Consider the following 20,305-nt stretch of genomic DNA (forward strand, 5'->3'; position numbering starts at 1 on the left):
CTTACCCTATGACCCAGGAATCCCGCTCCTGGACATATATCCAGAAGGAACCCTACTTCAAAATGACACCTGCACCCCAATGTTCATAGAAGCACTATTTACAATAGCCAAGACATGGAAACAGCCTAAATGTCCATCAACAGAAGACTGAATAACGAAGCTGTGGTATATTTATATGATGGAATACTATTCAGCCACAAAAACTGACAACATAACACCATTTGCAGCAACATGGATGTTCCTGGAGACTGTCACTCTAAGTGAAGTAAGCCAGAAAGAGAAAGAAAAATACCATGAGATCACTCATATGTGGAATGTAAATAAAGAAATAAATAAATAAATAATAAATAAATAAATACAAAACAGAAACAGACTCATAGACATAGAATACAAACTTGTGGTTGCCAAGGGGGCAGAGGGTGGGAAGGGACAGACTGGGATTTCAAAACTGTAGAATAGATAAACAAGATTATACTGTATAGCACAGGGAAATATATACAAGATCTTGCAGTAGCTCAGAGCGAAAAAAAAATGTGACAATGAATATATATATGTGTTCATGTATAACTGAAAAATTGTGCTCTAAACTAGAATTTGACACAACATTGTAAAATGACTATTACCCAATAAAAAATATAAAAAAAGAAATTATAACAAAGAAATAGAAATTTTAAAGTTGAAAAGTATAATAACTGAAATGAAAAATATACTAGAGGGACTCATCAGAAGATCTGAGTTGACAGAAGAAAGAATCAGCAAACCTATAGATATGTCAAGTACCTCATCTAAGTAAGATTACCAAATCTAAGGAGCAAAAAGAAAAAAGAATAAAGGAAAAGTAACAGAGCCTCCGGGACCTGTGGGAAACCATCAAGCATACCAACATATGCGTAATGGAATCTCAGAAGGAGAGGAAGGGGTCAAAAGAATATTTGAAGAATTCATGGCTGAAAGCTTTCCTAAATTGATGAAAAACATTAATCTACACATCACAGAAGCTCGACAGACTACAAGATAAACTCGAGAAAAACCTATGTGGGTCTGTCCAAAGAGACACTTAAACATGTAGTCAAACTATCAAAAACAAAAGATGAAGAATGGATCTTGAAAGCAGTGAGGAAGAAGAGGCTCATCATAGACAAGAGGTCCTAAGATTAACAGTTGACTTTCCAACAGAAACTACAAGGGGCCAAAAGGCACTGAGGTGACATATTTGATATACTGAGAGAAAAAGACTACCAACCAAACATTCAATGTCTAGCAAAAAACTATATTTTTTTAAAAACTAAATGAGAAATTAAGACATCCCAAGGTAAAAATATAAACTGACAAGAGTTCATCGCTAGAAGATCTGCCCTATGAGAAAAACTAGAGGGAGTCAGTCCTTCAGACCGAAGTAAATTAACACTAAACAGTAACAAATTCAAACAAAGAAATCACTAGTAAAGTTGACTATAGAGGTAAACATAAAAGACAGTAGAAATGTTTTTGTCTTTGTAACTCTTTTTATTGTTCCATCTGACTTAAAAGATAACTGCATAAAGCAATAATTATAAAACTGTGTTGATAGGCTTACAATCTAGAAAGATGTAATTTGTATGACAATAATAGAAGAACAGAGCTAAACAGGAACAAAGGCTTTGAATATTATTGAAATTAAGTTGGCAGTAATACAAACCAATTTGTTTGAGCTAAGGTGTTAATTATAATCCCCAGGGCAATTACTAAAGGAATAACAAAAAATAGTAAAAGAAGCAACAAGTTAATTAAAACGATATACTATAAAAAACGTATTTAACATGAAGGAATAAATGGAGTAGCAGAGGAACAAAAAAGATATAAAACATACCGAAAACAAATAGCAAAATGGTAGATGTAAATCCTACCTTATCAACAGACTCCAATTAAATACATTAAATATAAATTAACACTCTACACAATTAGAAGAATGAATTAAAAAAAGAAAATATGATCTAACTATTTTCTGTCTACAAGAGATGCACTTTGGTTATTTTTTAAAGGTTGAAAGTAAAAGGATAGGCAAAGATATTCCATGCAAAAAAGAATCAAAGTAGAACAGGGTAAAAGAAATTTGAGTCTTCTCCCTTTTTCCTTTGTTAAGTCTAGCTAAAGGATTGTGAATTTTGTTGGTCTTTCCACAGAAGCAACTTTTTAAAAAAAATTTACTTATTTAAATTTTTTAAAACTGAAGTACAGTCAATTACAATGTGTCAATTTCTGATGTACAGCACAATGTCCCAGTCCTGTATATACACACATATACCCGTTTTCACATTTTTTCCATTAAAGGTTATTACAAGGACACCATGAACTCTTCTACAAAACAGAACCAACTTTTGATTTTGTTGATCTTCTCTATTTTTTGAATTCTATATTTCATTTACTTTTGCTCTAATTTTTATTTCCTTCCTTAAGCTTTATGTGGGATTAGGTTGTTCTACTTTTTGTAGTTTTTTTCCATCAAACTTTACTTTTTAAAGCAGCTGTAGGTTCACAGCAAAATTGAGGGGAAGTTAAAGAGATTTCCCACATACTCCCCTGTCTGCACATACACTTAGCCTCCCTCATTATTAATATCTCTCATTGGAGTAGAGTATTTATTACAACTAATGAACCTACACTTAACACATCATAATTACCCAAAGTCCATAGCTTACATTACCATTTACTTTTGTTATTGTACTTTCTATGGGTTTGAACAATTTTTGAAGTTTTTTAAGGTAGAAGTTTTGGTTATCAATTTGATGCTTTTCTTCTCTATTAATATGAGCAATTTACAGTTTTAAACAGCCCCCTAAGTGTTGCTTCTACTGCATTCGTTATGTTTTGTATTTTCTTTTCATTTACCTCAAAGTATTTTCTAATGTCCCTTGTGACTTCTTTTTGACCCCTTGGTTATTCAGTAGAGTGTTGTATAATTTCTGCGTATTTGTAAATTTCCTAAATGTCCTTCTATTATCGATTTCTGATTTCATTGCACTGTGAATGGAAGTGGTGAGAATGGACATCCTTATCTTATTCCTGGTATTGGGAGGAAGATTTCAATCTTTCACCACTATGATGTTAATTATTAACACCAATATATGGCCAATTGATTTCTGACAAAAATGCAAAGGCAAGTAAATGGAGAAAGAATACTCTTCAACAATTGGTACTGAAGTAATTGGACATTCATAGGCAAAAAAGTGAACTTTAACATAAACCTCACACCTTATATAAACATTAAGTCAAAATGAATCATAGGGGTAAATGTAAAATAAAGAACTATAAAACTGTTAGAAGAAAATAAAGGAATAAATCTTTTTCCATAATCTGGTGTTAGAGTTCTTAGACATGAAAAAAAGCATGAGTCGTGAAAGAAAAAAATGGATAAACTGGATTCTATCAAAATTTAAAATATTTTCTCTGAAGCAAAAAATTTATACATTGAAAACTACTTAGGAATAAACTTAACCAAAGAGGTGAAAGACTTGTGCACTGAAAATTACAAATGTTGCTGAAAGAAATTAAAGACACAAATAAAAGCAAAGACATTCCGTGTTCATGGATTGAAGACTTAATAGTGCTAAGATGTAAGTACTACGCAAAGTGATCTACAGACTCAAAGCAATCCTATCAAAATCCCAATGATGTTTTTTGCAGAAATAGAAAAATCTATCCTAAAATTCATACGTAATCTCAAGGGACCCAAAGAGTGAAAACAATCTTGAAAAAGAACAAAGTTGGAGGTCTCACACTTTCTGATTTCAAAACTTACTATGAATTTACAGTAGTTAAAACAGTGTGGTGTTGGCATAAATACAGATATATGTACCAATGAAATAGAATGAAGAGCGTAGAAATATACTCTCTTACTTACAGTCTAATGATTTTCAAAGAGTGTGCTAAGACCATTCAATGGGGAAAGGCAGTCTTTTCAACAAGTAGTACTGGGAAGTCTAGATATGAACATGTGAAAAATGAAGTTGGACCTTTATATCATGTACAAAGTTAACTCAAAATGGGTCAAAGATCTAAACGTAAGAGCTAAAAATAAAACTTTCTGAAGATAATACAGGAAAAAAGCTTTATGGCATTAGATTTGGCAATGATTTATTGGATGTAACCCCAAAAGCACAGAGAATAAAATAAAAAATTGACAAACTGGACTTCATCAAAAACAAAAACTTTTGTTCATCAAAGGACACTATCAACAGAGTAAGAAGGCAACACATAGAATCAGAGAAAATATTTGCAAATCATATATATGATAAGGGATTAATATCCAAAACATATAAAGAATCCCTACAACTCAAGAACAAATAAACAACCCATTTAAAAAATGGGCAAAAGACTTTAACAACCTTGTATATTGCTGGTATGAATTCAGAATAGTATACCCTCTATGGAAAACAGTATGGCAGTTCCTCAAAATATTAAAGATAGAATTACCATATGATCCAGCAATTCCACTTCTGGGTATATATTCAAAAGAATTGAAAGCAGGGACTCAAACAGATAGTTGTACATCCAGGATCATAGCAGCATTATTCACAATAGCCAAAAGGTAGGTGTAATACAAGTGTCTAAAGACAGATGAATGGATAAACAAAATGTAGTATATATATATACAATGGAATATTCAGTCTTAAAAAGGAAGGAAATTCTGACACATGCTCCAACATGGATGACCTTGAAGATATTATGCTAAGTGAGATAAGCCAGACACAAAAGTACAAATACCATATGATTCGAGTTACATGAGGCACCTAGAGTAGTCAGATTCATAGCGAGAGAAAGCAGAATGGTAGTTGTCAGGGGATGAGGGTGGGGGGAATGGGGAGTTAGTGTCGAGTGGATATAGGGTTTCAGTTTGAGAAGATGAAAAAGTTCTGGAGATGGATGGTGATGATAGATGTAGAACAATGTGAATATACTTAATGGCACAGAACTGTACACTTAAAAAATAGTTAAAATGGTCTATTTTATATTAGGCATATTTTACCACAATAAAAAAAGCTTGCTCTGCAAAAGACACTGTTAAGAGAATGAAGAGACAGGCTACAGACTGGGATAAAATATTTGCAAATCATATATCCAACAGAGAATTGTGTTTAGAATATATAAAGAATTCTCAAAAGTCATCAGGAAAAATAATTAAGAAACAGCAAAAGATTTGAACAGACACTTCAGCAAACAGGATAGAAGGATGGCAAATAAGCATATGAAAAGATGTTCAATATCATTAGCCATTAAGGAAATGGGGCATATATTCAAAAGAATTGAAAGCAGGGACTTGAACAGATAGTTGTACATCCAGGTTCACAGCAGCATTATTCACAATAGCCAAAAAGTAGAAGTAACACAAGTGTCTAATGACAGATGAATGGATAAACAAATTAAAACTACAATGAGATACCACTTCACAGCTATTAGAATAACTAAAATAAATACCAACAATACCAAACGCTGACAAAGATGTAGAGCAACTGGAACTCTCATACATTGCTGGTGAGAATGCAAAATGGTTCAGCCACTCTGGAAAATGGTTTGGCAGTTTCTTATAAAGTTAAATAAACACTTACCATATGACCCAGTAATCCCACTCATAGATATTTACCTTAGAGAAATAAAAATTTTATGTTCACACAGAAACCTGTACAAGAATATTCTTATCAGTATTATTCATAATCACCATAACCTGGAAACAGCCCAAATTACTTGAATGGGTGAATGGATAAACAAACTTTGGAACATCCATACAATGGGATGCTACTCAGAAAAATGAATGAACTATTGATACACACAACAACTTGGATGAATCTCAAAGGCATTATGCTGAATGAAAGAAGCCACTTTCAAAAAATTACATATCATATGATTTCATTTATACGACATTCTCTAAAAGACAAAACCACAGTGATGGTGAATAGATCAGTGATTGCCAGAGATTATGGGTGGAATTGGGGGTGACTGTCAACGGATAGTATGATGGAGTTTTAGGGTGATGGATCTGTTCTCTATCCTGATTGTGGTGGTGGGTACATGAATCTACGTGATTTACACGATTTATAATTCACAGAATTGTACACGCCCCCCACAAAAAAACAGGCAATTTTGTTTAAGTTCATTTTCAAAATAAAGTAAAATATTAGCTATTATATCATCATCATCATCATCATCATCATCATCAATAGGTATACTTTACTGATTAATAAAATATTCATAATTAGTTATAAAATAGGATCTAAATTCATTAAGGTCATTTTATGCTTTGTACAATAACTTAAAGGTATAAAGAAAAAAATCAATAACACTAAATGTAAAAGCTTTACAACTTCTACTAACTCTTCTCTTTAATATTCTGTATTAGGATAATATGCTCCCTGTGGATCATCTCCTGTAAACATTGTCATATACTGAATATGGAATCAAATAAGCACTCAACTTAGAAGTCTGGGACCCTAGGTTACATTCCTAAATCTAACACTGTAAGAAAACTCTCGACTTGCCTTTTGTGCCTAATTTTATCTTCCTCTTCATTGAGGTCATGTACTTGTCTGCACTTGTCTTTTTGTGGTATGCTGTGAAGGTTTAAAGCAAGGAGTTTCAAAGATAGGAAACAGAACAGATTCATACACCACCCACCCACCCCAAATACCAGGTACTGCTTTAAGTGATTTACACGTATTACCTCACTTAATCCTCTTAACAACCCTGTAATATAGCTACTATTAATATCCTCATTTTACAGATGAAGAAAATGAAGCATAGACCAGTAGCTCGCCCAACATCTTATAGCTAGTAAGTGGGGGATCCAGGATTTTCCCAGCAGTCTGCCTCCAGAGCCCATGTTCTTAATCAGTATGCTATAATGTCTCTCCACCAAAGGTTATTCATTTTTTTGCTCATTCCTTCCTTCACCACTGCTCTTCCATGTCTATGGTCTCTCTGTCTCTGCCAAATCATTCATTCGTTCCCTTGGCTTTACCTATCATCTAAGCAAGGATGATTCCCAGTTCTATGGATCTGGTTCTGCCCTCTCCCCAGAGCTTCACCGCTGCATTTCCTCCTCAGTATCTGCATTTGATGATACTGCCTGTCTCACAAATTCAACACATTTAAAATCAAACTCATCATCTATCCTCAAAATTTCCCCTTAAAGGCTTTCTTAATTTTGCCAACTGTTAAGTCACAGCCTTGAAACACCTGGGTTATCTTTAGTGACTTCCTCTCCACTGACCCTCCTCCTTCATTCTCAGTCAACAAGTTTTCCCAATTCTTCTTTTGTAATGTGTCTTACAACCACACCCACTTCTCTTTCCAATTCCATTGCCCTCACCCTAGTCCAGCTCTTCCTGCCGAAATGACTGTAATACCTCCAAAATCATTCTCCCCAATTCCAGTTCTTCCCCTCTTGCATCTTATTTCTTGGCCATCAGATTAATCATTTTCATATATTGCTTTTGCCATGTTACTCTTGGCTCAAAGACCTTTAACCATATCCAAAATAACAAACTAACTCTGTATAGGTCTACACTACCTACCAAATAAAGTTAAAAAATTTTAGCTACCTTTCTAACCTCATCTCTCACAATACCTCCGAGCAGACCATAATGATCATACCATCTGCTACAAGTGAAATGCCTGTCCTTCTTCCAGAAGACTTGATAGTATGAAAAGAACATTTAAATCTTACCTCCTCTGAGAGGCCTTCTTCAGTCAGGCCAAGGCACAGTGGCCTTTCCCTCCTCTGAACCTCCTAGAGCACTTAACAACTGTATCTAGCATTGTTACTAAAGGTTACATGTTTCCCTTTCCAACCAGACTGCAAATGGTACAAAGTCAGGAACCATTTCTTAAACATCTGTGCACCTTCCGCAGTGCCTAGAAAAACTTATCTGTTAAACTCATTCTTTCTAATTAAGACACACACCATTTACCTACATATTTTGTGCTAATTTATCATTCAGCCTAAAGACCCTTCACAATCTAGCTTCACCTACCCTTCCAGTGCCATCTCCTGTCAGTCCCCACCATGTCCTATACTTCCTGTCACACAGAACTTTTCCTTGTTCCCTAGATGCACCAGGTTCTTTCACAATCCTGTGCCTCTTCAGCCACTATCTGTAATGCCCTCTCCCCCTTATTCACCTGACAAATGCCTGTTGATCTGTCGAGACTTGGTACAAATGTCCACTCCTGACCTCCCCAACTAGACTTAGGTGTTCTATGTCCTGTGCTCCCTCAGCATTTTATCCACGTCTCTATAATAGCAATCTCCACGTTGTACTGCAACTAACTATGCACGTATTTGTCTTTCTCATGGGACTATACATTCCTCAAGAGTAGCGATAGTTCATCTTTCCCCTACTTCCTCCACTAACTCTTCATAGTTAATGCCCTAATGTTAAATCTTTCTGTCAGTGAAAGAACATATCACATCAGTGGCGATCACATACCTTGGTAGTAAAGAGCCTTAAGGAAGGAGTGACGATCAGCTCCCTGAAATAAGGAATTTTCTATTTCCATTTCTCGCCGGGTCAGCTGTTTGCTCTTTGCAAATCTCTGTGGCAGGCAAAGGATGCGCTGACGCTCTGAGATCCTTTCTTCAATATCTTGAAGACGGTTCTGTATTGCTTCAGGGGTTGCCCTAACTCTCGTCCTCTGAAACCAGAGAAATGAGATGGCATATATCACAGAGGACACACCCTGAAAGTGATGATCTGATGCCTTAAATAAGAAAGAAAATGATCAGGGCCCATAAATGATCATTTATAGACATGTTAGCTGAGAAGTCAAGGAACAGCTTCTCTTTTACTGAGGTCCCTATCCTAAAAACCAAAGGAAATTCAGACACAAAGCTCAGTGTTGTGAGAACTCAAAATGAAAAGGTTCTCAGTGCGAAATGAAGAGATCTCACTTTTTATTCTCCAGAAAAAAATTGCCCCACTCACCTTTTCACCTGAAACATGACTCTTCCAGATCAAGATTTCCGTTTCATTGAGCCCTAGTTCCCTGAGAGAAGCAGTCTCCTGGTCCTTCTCATGCAGTGTCTGGAACTGGGACAAAGTCATAGTCCCAGCTGCTTCCTTCCCGAAGGGCTTGTACATAGTACCAGGAGCAAAGCTCTCTTTCTTAGATACACATCTGCAAAACAAACAGGAAGATTGGTTTTTCTACCTGTGAATTCCTACCACAATTCACAGAAATGGGGCTCATCATTAAAAAAAAGCCACAGTGAAACCCATCAGCCAATTTCTCTCTCACATCCTATTTCTAGGCTGAAGCACCACTGCAATGATATGGAACTCCATCAATAGTCATAGTCCCCTAGAGTCTAAGACTAACAAATGACTGAATCAAATATTTATTTACTGAGCACCTACTATGTATCAGATACTGTGCTAGGTACTGAGGATTTAACAGTAAAAAAGATAAAAGTGGTTTCTGCTTCTGTGGAAGAGAAGCAGGTAAACAGGCAATGATAATACTGGATTATAAGTGCCATGTATGTTAAAGGAAAACACAGGAAAGGTACTTAGCCCAGACTGAGTGGGATACAGGAGGCTTCCTAGAGTAAGAGACACAGAACTGAAACCCTGCCTCATAAACAGAAGTTTGACAAGGAAAGAGGGATGGGAGAGGAGTGTTTCAGCTAGCCTTTAAGAGGCGTCTGTCACCTGGAGCTGAGGGTCTATGATACTGTTTGCAAAATCAATACCTACTCTTCAATGGAGACAGAGGTATCAAGTTGGTGCTGAAGGAGGCTTTTCAGCTGCCTCTCCCCTTCTGTTTCCAGCTCCTCCAAGACATGCTCATCACTCTTCACACAGCTATTTACCCTGGAATAGATACAAGAATATATACAGAAAGCAGAAGAGACAATGAATCTCAAAACAGATTCTATAGATTCTTTAGTCATATTATCTACCACTAGTGACTCCAATTTTTCAAAGATACTTCTCTAACTATTTGGTGGCCTTTATCATTCATTCCACAAACATTTACTGAATACCTGCTCACACGCAGTGAATGCACTGTGCTGGGTACTGATGGAGTCAGATATTCAAAACATAGTCCTATCCTCAAGAAGCCTGCAATTTATTTAGGAAGAGGTAACAGATATGTATGTATGCTGTGCATGTGCTTGCAGGGGTGGGAGGAGAGAGAGACAAAAGGAGGGAGAGGGAGGGAGAAAGAGGAGAAGAAAGATTTAAAGAAGCATATGCCAAATTAGGAGTTCACGGAAGAGATAATTGGGAGGAAGGGTGGTAAATGAACACTTGGGAAAGGTAACTCTTACACTGGCATTTGAAGGATTGGGTGCGATGAAGGAAAGAACAGGGAGAGCAAGCATGAAGAGACAGAAATATGATCTGGGGGATAATGAGAAGTTCAATTTAGCTGGCATTCATGTATGGAAGCATCGGAAGATCATCTTGGAGGGGTAATTAGACTGTGAATGGCCTTAAATACACCAACTCAGAGGCCTGGACCTTAATGTACAGGTATTAGAAAGTAATTTATTAGGCAGTTAAGTGACACAGTACAAGTGATGGTTTAGGAAAATGAATGTGGTTATAATAAGCTTTATGGGTTAGTAAGAAAGAAACCAGAAGAACTAGTTAGAAAATTATTTAAATTTATCAAGCATGAGGTGATGAAAATCCAGACCTGAGTGGTAATAGTGGAAAGAGAAAGGCCCTTTGATGGGAGGGGTAAGGGAGAAGTGAAAGATAACCCCAAATTTCCAGCTGTGTAACAGAGAGAATGACAGGACCGATGAAGGAAAGAGGAAGTTCCAGATGGACTAAACGGTTTGGGAAAGAGAAGTCACTATTGTTTCAGCCGTGTTGAGTCAACTACCTATTACAACCGAAACAGCAGCATGAAGTAACAGGAATATATCAAAGACGTATTGAGTCCGAGGTGACAGAATGTGATATTAGCTAAAAGGAAAGTAAGAGATAGGAGGATTGTTCCATAGATTAGAGTCTGAGGCTGCACATGGAAAAAGTCTTCAGTCATCTGTGTGGTCAGGATCTGGAGCTGTGAGAGAGGAAAAGATCACCAAAGGAGAGAGTATAGAAACAAAGGTGCACGGATTCATAATATTTTATAGTTTAAGCACTACTGTGTAGAAATCTAGGTATCGCTAATATGAGCTAACTAACTCTGAGTGTAAAGAAATAGCAGGACCACCTGAGTATGCAACAACAGATTATAAAAGACAAAAACAAAATGAGTTAACTCCATGAGGAAAATAAATATTAAATACCTTCCTTAAAAAATAGCCCTTTAAAAAAATAGCTCTTTACTATTGGGGTTATGAGGAGGCCTAGAAGATGTATGTCTTATAATTATAAGCAAGATTCCCATACTCTAGAAAGACTTATACCTACTTTGGGAAAAAATTTTTTAATTGAGTTATAGTCAGTTTACAATGTTGTGTCAATTTCTGGTGTACAGCACAATTCTTCAGTCATACATGAATATACATATATTCATTTTCATATTCTTTTTCACCGTGAGCTGTATGATATTGAATATATTTCCCTGTGCTACACAATATAAACTTGTTTATCTATTTTATATTTACCTGTCAGTATCTGCAAATCTCAAACTCCTAGTTTTGAAATATCCAGAAGCCCAGGGTTTTCAAAAATCCCTTTTAAGTATCTTAATTTTAGCTATTATTTAGAATTCTGAAAGTTCTTGCTAAGTTTCAAGTGGCTATGAAATGAAAAAAAAACATAGCTAAATACATCAGAACACAAGAATTTCAAAAAGAAATGCAGAGTGAAAAAAGGAAGTCACAGAAAAATTCACACAATATGTGTCCATTTATACAGAGTTGAAAATTGGATAATACTAGCAATATTTTGTTTAGATAAAAGTTCATATGTGGTAAAACTATTTTTTTTAAAAAGCAAGGGACTGATTAATGCAAAATTTTGGATAGTGGTCCCCACAGGAAGCACTTAGGGACAGGCACACAGCAGGCTTCTGACTGGTAATGTTCTATTAATTCTGAGTCAATGGTCCTGTTGTATCTGTTGATACAGTATCTATCACACTGATTCAGTTAATGCTCTATTTCTAAATCTTATAGTGGGTCCAAGTCTATTATTATTCTTTAACTAGTATATATACATTATTTTGCATGTATGAGATAGAGCATAAACGTTTCAAGTCATTTTGAGGCAGGAAAAATCAGAAACACTTTTTTAAAAGATGCAGAAACTGACAGTGCAGGAGAGCATAATTACCAGTAAGAATTTTAAATGCACCACTCTATTCCAGAGTGATTATTCTACTTCCAGAGTGAATACACAGCTCACTTAATGTGGACCCTTTAAAAAGTCTTTGTGTACAATCAAGAACTGTGAAGCTCAGGCTTCCAACAATGACCAGACACGTTAAAGCTGCCATTTCTTGCAGAACCAGTAGGGGGAACTGCTAGCAGCAGTGCCTGTCTTCCTATAATAAATGGAACCGGTTTGATACTTTGCTTCTAAATTTGTAGAAACAAAGTATCACTTGCTTACTTTAAGATCTGAATGCGCTCCATGCTCTCGGAGCCCCATCAAGTCCCCTTTCATACACAATACTGCAAATAATTGCGCCCACCCTGAGCCCCTTACTGAGGATAAAGTGGAGGTAGGGCGGGACGACGAGGAGCTGGCCCATGTTTCCCCGGCGCTGGCCGGTTTCATCAGTCAGCCAAGACCTTTTTACCCGGGTGGGTCCATCTGAAATAGGAAGAAGCTACAGCATCCGTCCAGCTCCCAGGGCCGGCGCCACGGCCTAGGTGCCCATGCCGGGAGGACATCCCTACGGCGACGGGCAGTGGCGGCGGCCGCCCTTCCTGAACTTCGCCCTACAGGCCTGTCCAGCCCGTCTCCCCTTCTCCCTCCTCCTTTGTCTCCCCGCCCACGCGAAACCGCATCCCCAGAACGAGACACACCCCAAGCCCAAAATATCAAAAACAATCTGAAAAGTTAAAACTTAGAACAGAGCTCCGTTCGCCGCCTGCTCTCAGACAGCCCTTACCTCTTCATGTTTCCACAGGCCCCTAGCTCTAACTTGGGTAAATAGGCCGTGGACTTCAAGTCCCAGAACTCTGCGCGGCCGACTCTAAGGGGATTGTGGTGAAGCGCGGGGCTCTGGGAATTGTAGTCGCGCAAAGCTAGAAACCGAGAGTAGGTATTGAGCAACGGTATACTGTAAATCGTCCAAGCATTTCTATAGAATTTCTCATATAGGTTAAAGGCAACACCCAAAATATCCAGCTCATGAGCCTAGGAGTCGCCTTGGACTTCTTGATTATCTCCTTTGGTATCACCAAATCCTGCTCCCCCACCCCCTAATTTCCCTGGGAATGTGTCCCTATCAGCCCTGCTTCTGCTTTCAAGGACTTCTTATCCCGCAACCTGCCTACTTGCTGTTTCCAGTTGAGCCTCTGGTCTATCCTCCGCAGTGTAGCCAGAGTGATCAGACACACGTTTGACCACATCACTTGCACTAATGGTTCTCCTCTATCTCCAACAGAGGCTTACAAGACATTGTACTTCCTATCCTGAGAATCAGAAACCCATGTGTATTCAGGCCCCTGAATGTTTTTATTGATAGTTACGGTGAATCAAGAGAGTGGTAGCTTACTGGTTAAGAGAATGGGTTCCTAGTTCCCAGAAATGGAAATACAAATGTCCTTAAATATATGAAAAAAAAGACGTTTACTCACAAGTGAGATGTAAATTTCAAAGTACACTGACTATAAAATAACCTTACCTGTACTCCTCAAAACTGTCAAGGTCATCAAAAATATGATAAGTCTGAGAATCTGTCACAGCCAAAGGAACCAAAGGAGACATGATGACTAAATGTAATGTGATCTCCTGGATGGGATCCTTGAACAGAAAAGGGGCCCTGGTAAAAACTAAGGAAATATGAATAAACTATGCATTTTAATTAAAAATAAGGTTCTTTAGTGTGACAAAATTACCAGAGTTATGTAAGTTGTTAACACTAAATAAAACTGAGTGGAGGGATACAGAATGCTGTACTATGTAACTTTTCTGTAAATCTGAAACTGTTCTAAAAAATAAAGTTTATTTTCTAAAAGTACATTAAAGTAACATTTTTCACTTACCAGATTAGCAAAGACTCACAAGTTGGAGAACACACTTGTTTTGTTGAGACTGAGAGGAAATAGGCATCCTCAATACATTGCTGGTAGAAACATAAATTGGTACAACCTCTGTGGAAGGCAACTTGAGGATTCAATTTAAATCATAAATGCACATTCCCTTTAGAACAAAAATTCAACTTATCCTCAGTTCTATGTATCAAGAAAGTAAGTATATATATCAAATTATTCACTGCAATATTGTTTATAATAACAAAATATTGGAAACAACTTAAATATCCACAAATGTTATACATCTATTGAATGGAAACTATGCAGCAATCTTAAAGATGACAAAGTTCTCTATGGACTGCTTGCTACTGAACAACGTCTAAAATATATTTAGTGCAAAAGCAAGGCCACAGAACAATGCATATAGTATGCTTCCATTTGAGTTTAAAAAAAAGAAGAAATATATATATGTGTGTTTGCTTGTATATGCAATAAAATACCTCTGGGAAAACAGACAAGCAGTAAGTAAATGACTCCAAGTAGGTTAACTGGATGGAGATGGACAGGGTGGGAAAAACTTTTCACTGTATCTTCTTGTATACTTTGAATTTTGAACCAGATGATTACATCACCTAGTCAATTATTTTTTAAATTAAAGAGAACCCTTCTTTTATCACCAAGGGCTAAAGAAGAAAAAGATCATGGGTTTTGGGGGGGAGGGTAAGAGGTCGCGATGCTTGGATTCTGTTTTCATAGTTATTGACAACATAATATAGTAGGCAATCTGGACTTGAACTTTTACTTTGGCAAGTTAGAAGACTATGTAAGTTTCATTAAGTTTATTTAGCTGGTCTAGGCCAGCTTCCTCATCTATAAAATAGGGATGATCCCTCAGAATAAGGTGGCTATAAAGTACTATACAAAAGAATGGGTTTAAAATCACTTGAAGAGTGGCCATCTATGAGCAAATATTTGAAGTTTACCCAGTAGGTATAGACTTATTCAAACTGTCTGTATTTCCATACTCAAGTTAGAGGATAAGACCAAAGAGCAGTTACTGGAAGACGTACTTCCTATCCTGAGAATTTCTAACAGATTGAAAATGTCATAGAATGTATTAGAGTTATCCAAAACCTGTCACGTGCAAGTGACTGTGCTCTTGAAGCACACAGGTGAATGAATACAGTTCCAACATGCACCACTTTGCGGCTTTGGCACAGAGCAGGGACAGAATCTAAGCATAAACAAAGTGTGGGTCCTATCATAGCCTGCACCAGGTAAATCCTGTACGGTGGTGGGGCTGCATTCTGCCGCTCGACCAAACTGTCCAATTGACACACTGATCAACAAGGAAATGGTTGCTAGTGTGTCTGTCCCCTGGGAAGGTGGCAAAGGGTGGAACAAATATCACACTGACCACCACAACAGACTTGTATATAACTTCTAATAAAACATACACTCTATTGATACTGAAGTGATACACACTACATTACAAATCCACTAGGTGGGATGAGTGGAGAATAAGTGGCTAAAAAGACATACACGGGGTAGAATTACAACTAGAAAGCAAGGTCATAAGCAAGTACTCTACTCACCTGTGTTTAACTGTAGCCAATCTGAGTGGTAGGTACCAAGGGATAAACATTCAGAAAATCGTATTAGAAGGAAAACCAGGCTATTTCTAGCTCTGCCAAATTTACTAACTGTGGAGTAACAGCTATTCCATTTCCCGTGGCATCCCTTGCTCCACTTCAAAAGGGTATCAGATGGTATATAAAAAGCTTTGAGATTTCTAGATGTTATTCATGGGCACAGAGATCTTACCATGAGGTAATTTCACAATTTTGCCTCAGAAGTATTTATGACAAATTGAAAAATATGCCTCATTTGTCTTTCTGACAATTTAACAATGTTAGTTTAATTAAGCCAGAAGTTCCTCCTTAACATAGACATCTTTTCAGACTTTGTCCTTTTTAGGTGCTTTGTTCACAGCAGACTTTTGATGAATACATTATGAAGCAATTACAATTTCTAGATATGAAAGATGCTAAAACCAAAAATCTTCTCTTGAAGAGGGATAGCATCACTCATCTAATATTAAGAGTAAACAACTGTGCATGTCTTTCAAATTCCCCAAATGAGATAGCATAAATGCTGTTATAGAGAGAAAAAATATAGCATCTTTTTCAAAGACAAAAAATGTAGATAAGCACTAGGAAAGTGTCAGGACGACAAATTTAAGAATTCTCCTTCAGCTAATAGCTTAGCTGGTCTTTAACAATGGTTAGGAAAGGCTCAAAACTCCAGTAGCTAACATAAATGTAACCCTCAAATTACTGGCAAGAATAGGTTATTTCTGATCTTTTAATTAATATTTGCCCAACAATGTCTTTTCTTTTAGACACATGTTAGAAACAGAGTCTGAAGGAACCTTAGAGATGACTTAGTCCAAGACTCTAGATTTCAAACAGTACACTGACATCTACCAGTAAACCTACAGTGTTACTGTATTCATCTAGAAGCCACTGCCATCCACCTGCCTCTTCTATGTCCTGGGGAAAAAACACTAACACTCCCAGTGCAAAGTCAACAGGAGTACTGTAGTCCCCTCTTTATTTTGTTGAGGAACTTTATACTAAGCATGTACTGGTAGTCAAAAGACATAATGGAGTCACAAAACTTCAGAGAAATGAAAACTAGTTTCCTCCAGTTGGGAAAACCTTAATATAGTCCAACTTTTTCACGTTATAGACAGATAAGAATGCTCCAAATGAAATTATCTGTCCACTTAATTAAGAAGGGACAAGAATAATTCCAGCATTTCCTCCTATATATTATGTACTTTTCTGAATGCAGAACTTAAAATATGCACAGACTACAAGAGTTGAATCTCCGAAAACAACAGTAATAATATTGGACTCAAAAATTAAAGATTACTCAAGATTATACTCAAAAGCTGTAGAAATCATCCATAAAATTAAATAGTCTTTGGATTATTTTCATATTTTCTAATTTTGAGAGGCAAGAAAAACTTACCTGATTAGAAGCTGCAACTTTGAGAAGTTTGGGTTGGAAATAAAAAGCCCATGTAAGTTCCGATATTTAGTTTACTCATAAGGTGATGTAAATTACTAACATTTCAAAAATGTCTTCCTTCCATAATATGTTCTCCTCAGGACGGTCATGTTCAGTCAGTACAACAGAAATTCAGCTCAGTAATTACAGGCAACTAAGCTCTAGTCACTCAAAAACTTTAAAGCAGTTTATTTTAGTGTTTTACTTTTCTTTTTTAGAGCACTGCCTTTATTTACGACTTAGGTAAAACATGAAACACAAGAGATCAAGCTATGAACAAGGCTTTTGCTTGAAAAACAGATAAACAAATACACAAAACTAACAACTATAAATCATTTGCTAAAACCAAGTAGAACACCAGATTATCCATACATCAAAAATGAATTGCCTGAACTTTACCCTTTTAAAACTAACCTAATTCAAGCCCCAAATCCACCCTAACATTTCCTTCCTTCTCTGAATTTCTATAGCATACTTTCTGTAATTCATAACATACTTCCCTGTACTGTCTATATTACTTTTATACAGACAGGTATTAATTTTATGTCAAAGCAGACAGTAAGTTCTTTTGAGGAGAGAGACTTCACAGTATCTAGCACTATATGCTGAATGTTAACAGGCACTCAGTAAAGACTGGTTGGCAACTATTTTTTTGGCAAACATTTCTCTATGAATGTATGCTGGTGGTAACATGGACTCTAGGAAAGTAAGACATGAATTAAACACACGGAGTCAACATCAAATAGGTTGCTGCCTAGACTGAAGGGCTGATATAGTTTTGATTTGCTATTACTTAAAGCCAAACTACAGTATAATTCTCAGTAGCACAATATTTAAGTGGAAAAAAATACACACACACTTTATTGCTACCAAAGATTGAATAATAACTGTAAATACTACTCTAATGAACACAATCAAAATTTGTAGGTAATACATAACCTAGAAACAACATGCTGAAGATATGGTCATTCAATCAAAAGCAATCACGACATTGCGTTCCTGCTCCTTGCGACGACGATGCTCGAAAACCTCTGTGACCTCTTCCACCTTCCTTTGCAGCATGTCTGTGAGGGAAAAGTCACGCATCATTACTTGGAGGTCAAAATATCCTTGGATTTCCTGGGATAATAACTTACATTCAATAATGTAATAATTTACAATAATAATAATTTACATTCTCCCTCAACATGTGATTTACAAAACTTTACATGTCAATTTAAATAGCTTTGAGTATTTGAAAATACAGGAAAAAATGTGTCTATCTGGTAGGAGACTATGAATACAATGGACAAGACAGTTCTTGATTTGCCTCCTTAGCTTTCAGGTAAATAACAGTCTACTTGACATCTATGTTTGGTTGAAGAGAAGTGTTAACTGCTTTTTACTCATTACAGCCTAAAAGTGCTATACAGGATGGTCATTGAATTGAATGTGTAGATTTTGGTAGGTCTTTGCTGCCTATAAGCAAATTAGTACACTGAGTATAGTCACATTTCTGTTCCTTTCTAATGATTTATTTAACTTGGTGGTCCTCAAATTTGCTCAGGAGCAGAGCAACACAAAATACCATTAGTTTTACTGTGTAAAACAGTAACTTTCTGTAGTAAAAATAAGCTGTTGAAGTAAGTGTGATGATCTGAGTTTTTCTATTAACATGCACAAATAAATCTGGTCATTTGTTTTAGTGTTCATTAATGCTCACTGGTCGATAAGCAATAACTGGTGCCAAAATTTTAAGAAAAACTTTACAAAAGAAAAACTAAAGATGTGAAATAATATACTTTCAATTTCTTCAGTCAGCTGGAAAAGCCCCAATGTTATGAAGCTTTTGAAGTATAATACCTCATCCTATCTTATGACATACAGGCATTCTCCAAGATCACACCTTTTAAAAACAAATGATTTAAATGATGGTTGTCTACTGAAAAGCTAGGAAAACAAACTGGCAAAAATACATCTTCTTTCTAGTGTAATAACTAACTGCAGGGTGCAATTTTTCCCCCTAAATAACATTTTTCAACGTGATAGAATCACAAATGAGCACTACAACAAACCATTAACTTGAGGCCAGAATTCTCAACATAAGCACTATCTACTTAATTTGCTGATTGATACATATTAAATGCAAAGGAGTACATTTATAAAAATTTCAAAAATCAATGAAATGTCAAGAAACACAAGTCAGCATTATTAAGAGAGCCTTACCACAAATATTTTATCATGTCTTCAAATTGAATTCTCAGGACTATTTCTGTATTAACATACTTTAAATTTTTTAGGAGTTTCATTCTTTAAGGGTCAAAACTGCACCTAGGCATTTAACTGCCCAGCATTCTGGTCCCGTGATATGCATCAGTGATTGTTCTCTGCAGGCTTATTAAATTATATATAATACTAGAAGTAAAATGCTACTAACAGTCAAAATTTGTGGGAGAATACACCATACACCCTTGACATTATTAAAAAAGTAATTGTACTGAACAATATGAAAATGAAATTAAGAAAACAATTCCATTCAGAATAGCATCACAAAGAACTAAAGCACTTAGGAATAGACTTACCAAATGAACTATAAGGTCTATACACTGAAAACTTTATAGATTGCTAAGAGAAACTAAAGAACATCTTTAAAAAAATGAAGAGATTCTCCATGTTTATGGATTGAAAGATTCAATAGTGTTAAGATGTCAGTTTTCCAGGAATTGATCTACAAATTCAATGTAATTCCTATGAAAATTCCAATGGGCTATTTTTGTAGAAACAGACAAGCTTTAACATTTATGTGGAAATAAAAAGGACCCAGAATAGCCAAAACAATCTGAAAAAGAAGAATAAATTGCAGGAATTACACTACTCAATTTGAAAACTTATTACAAAGCTACAGTAATCAAGACAGTATGGTATTAGCATAGGCTGGCCACAGAGATCAATGGGACAGAAAGAATGCCCAGAAATAAAACCTAATACTTACAGTCAATTCATTTTTAACAAGGGTGCCAAGACAATTTAATGGAGGAAAGCACAGTCTTTTTGATCAAACAATATAGGGACAACTGCATATCTACATGGAAATGAAGTTGAACCCCT

The 20,305-nt window shown here is 36.2% G+C and overlaps 2 protein-coding genes across 3 annotated transcripts in view; both read right to left on the reverse strand.

Moving 5' to 3' along the window:
- RBM41 (RNA binding motif protein 41) overlaps positions 1 to 13,102 on the reverse strand; it is a 57,060-nt gene extending 43,958 nt beyond the window's left edge. The window contains exons 1-5 of one of the 2 annotated variants that reach the window (XM_010987752.3): positions 13,057 to 13,102; positions 9,729 to 9,845; positions 8,958 to 9,150; positions 8,463 to 8,667; positions 6,513 to 6,584 (exon numbers count right to left, since the gene is read on the reverse strand). In XM_010987752.3, the coding sequence (XP_010986054.1) occupies positions 6,513 to 6,584; positions 8,463 to 8,667; positions 8,958 to 9,150; positions 9,729 to 9,845; positions 13,057 to 13,064 (595 nt within the window). In that variant the 5' untranslated portion in view covers positions 13,065 to 13,102. The remainder of the gene's footprint in view (positions 1 to 6,512; positions 6,585 to 8,462; positions 8,668 to 8,957; positions 9,151 to 9,728; positions 9,846 to 13,056) is intronic. The other variant, XM_031445715.2, reaches the window with a different exon arrangement.
- A 4,276-nt stretch (positions 13,103 to 17,378) lies between these two features.
- The window catches only part of NUP62CL (nucleoporin 62 C-terminal like), a 61,223-nt gene continuing 58,296 nt past the window's right edge, over positions 17,379 to 20,305 (reverse strand). The window contains exon 13 of the mRNA XM_064483178.1: positions 17,379 to 18,282. Within this exon, the coding sequence (XP_064339248.1) occupies positions 18,188 to 18,282 (95 nt within the window). The 3' untranslated portion in view covers positions 17,379 to 18,187. The remainder of the gene's footprint in view (positions 18,283 to 20,305) is intronic.

The sequence above is a fragment of the Camelus dromedarius genome, chromosome X (genome assembly GCF_036321535.1).
Source record: "Camelus dromedarius isolate mCamDro1 chromosome X, mCamDro1.pat, whole genome shotgun sequence".
Taxonomy (NCBI): domain Eukaryota; kingdom Metazoa; phylum Chordata; class Mammalia; order Artiodactyla; family Camelidae; genus Camelus; species Camelus dromedarius.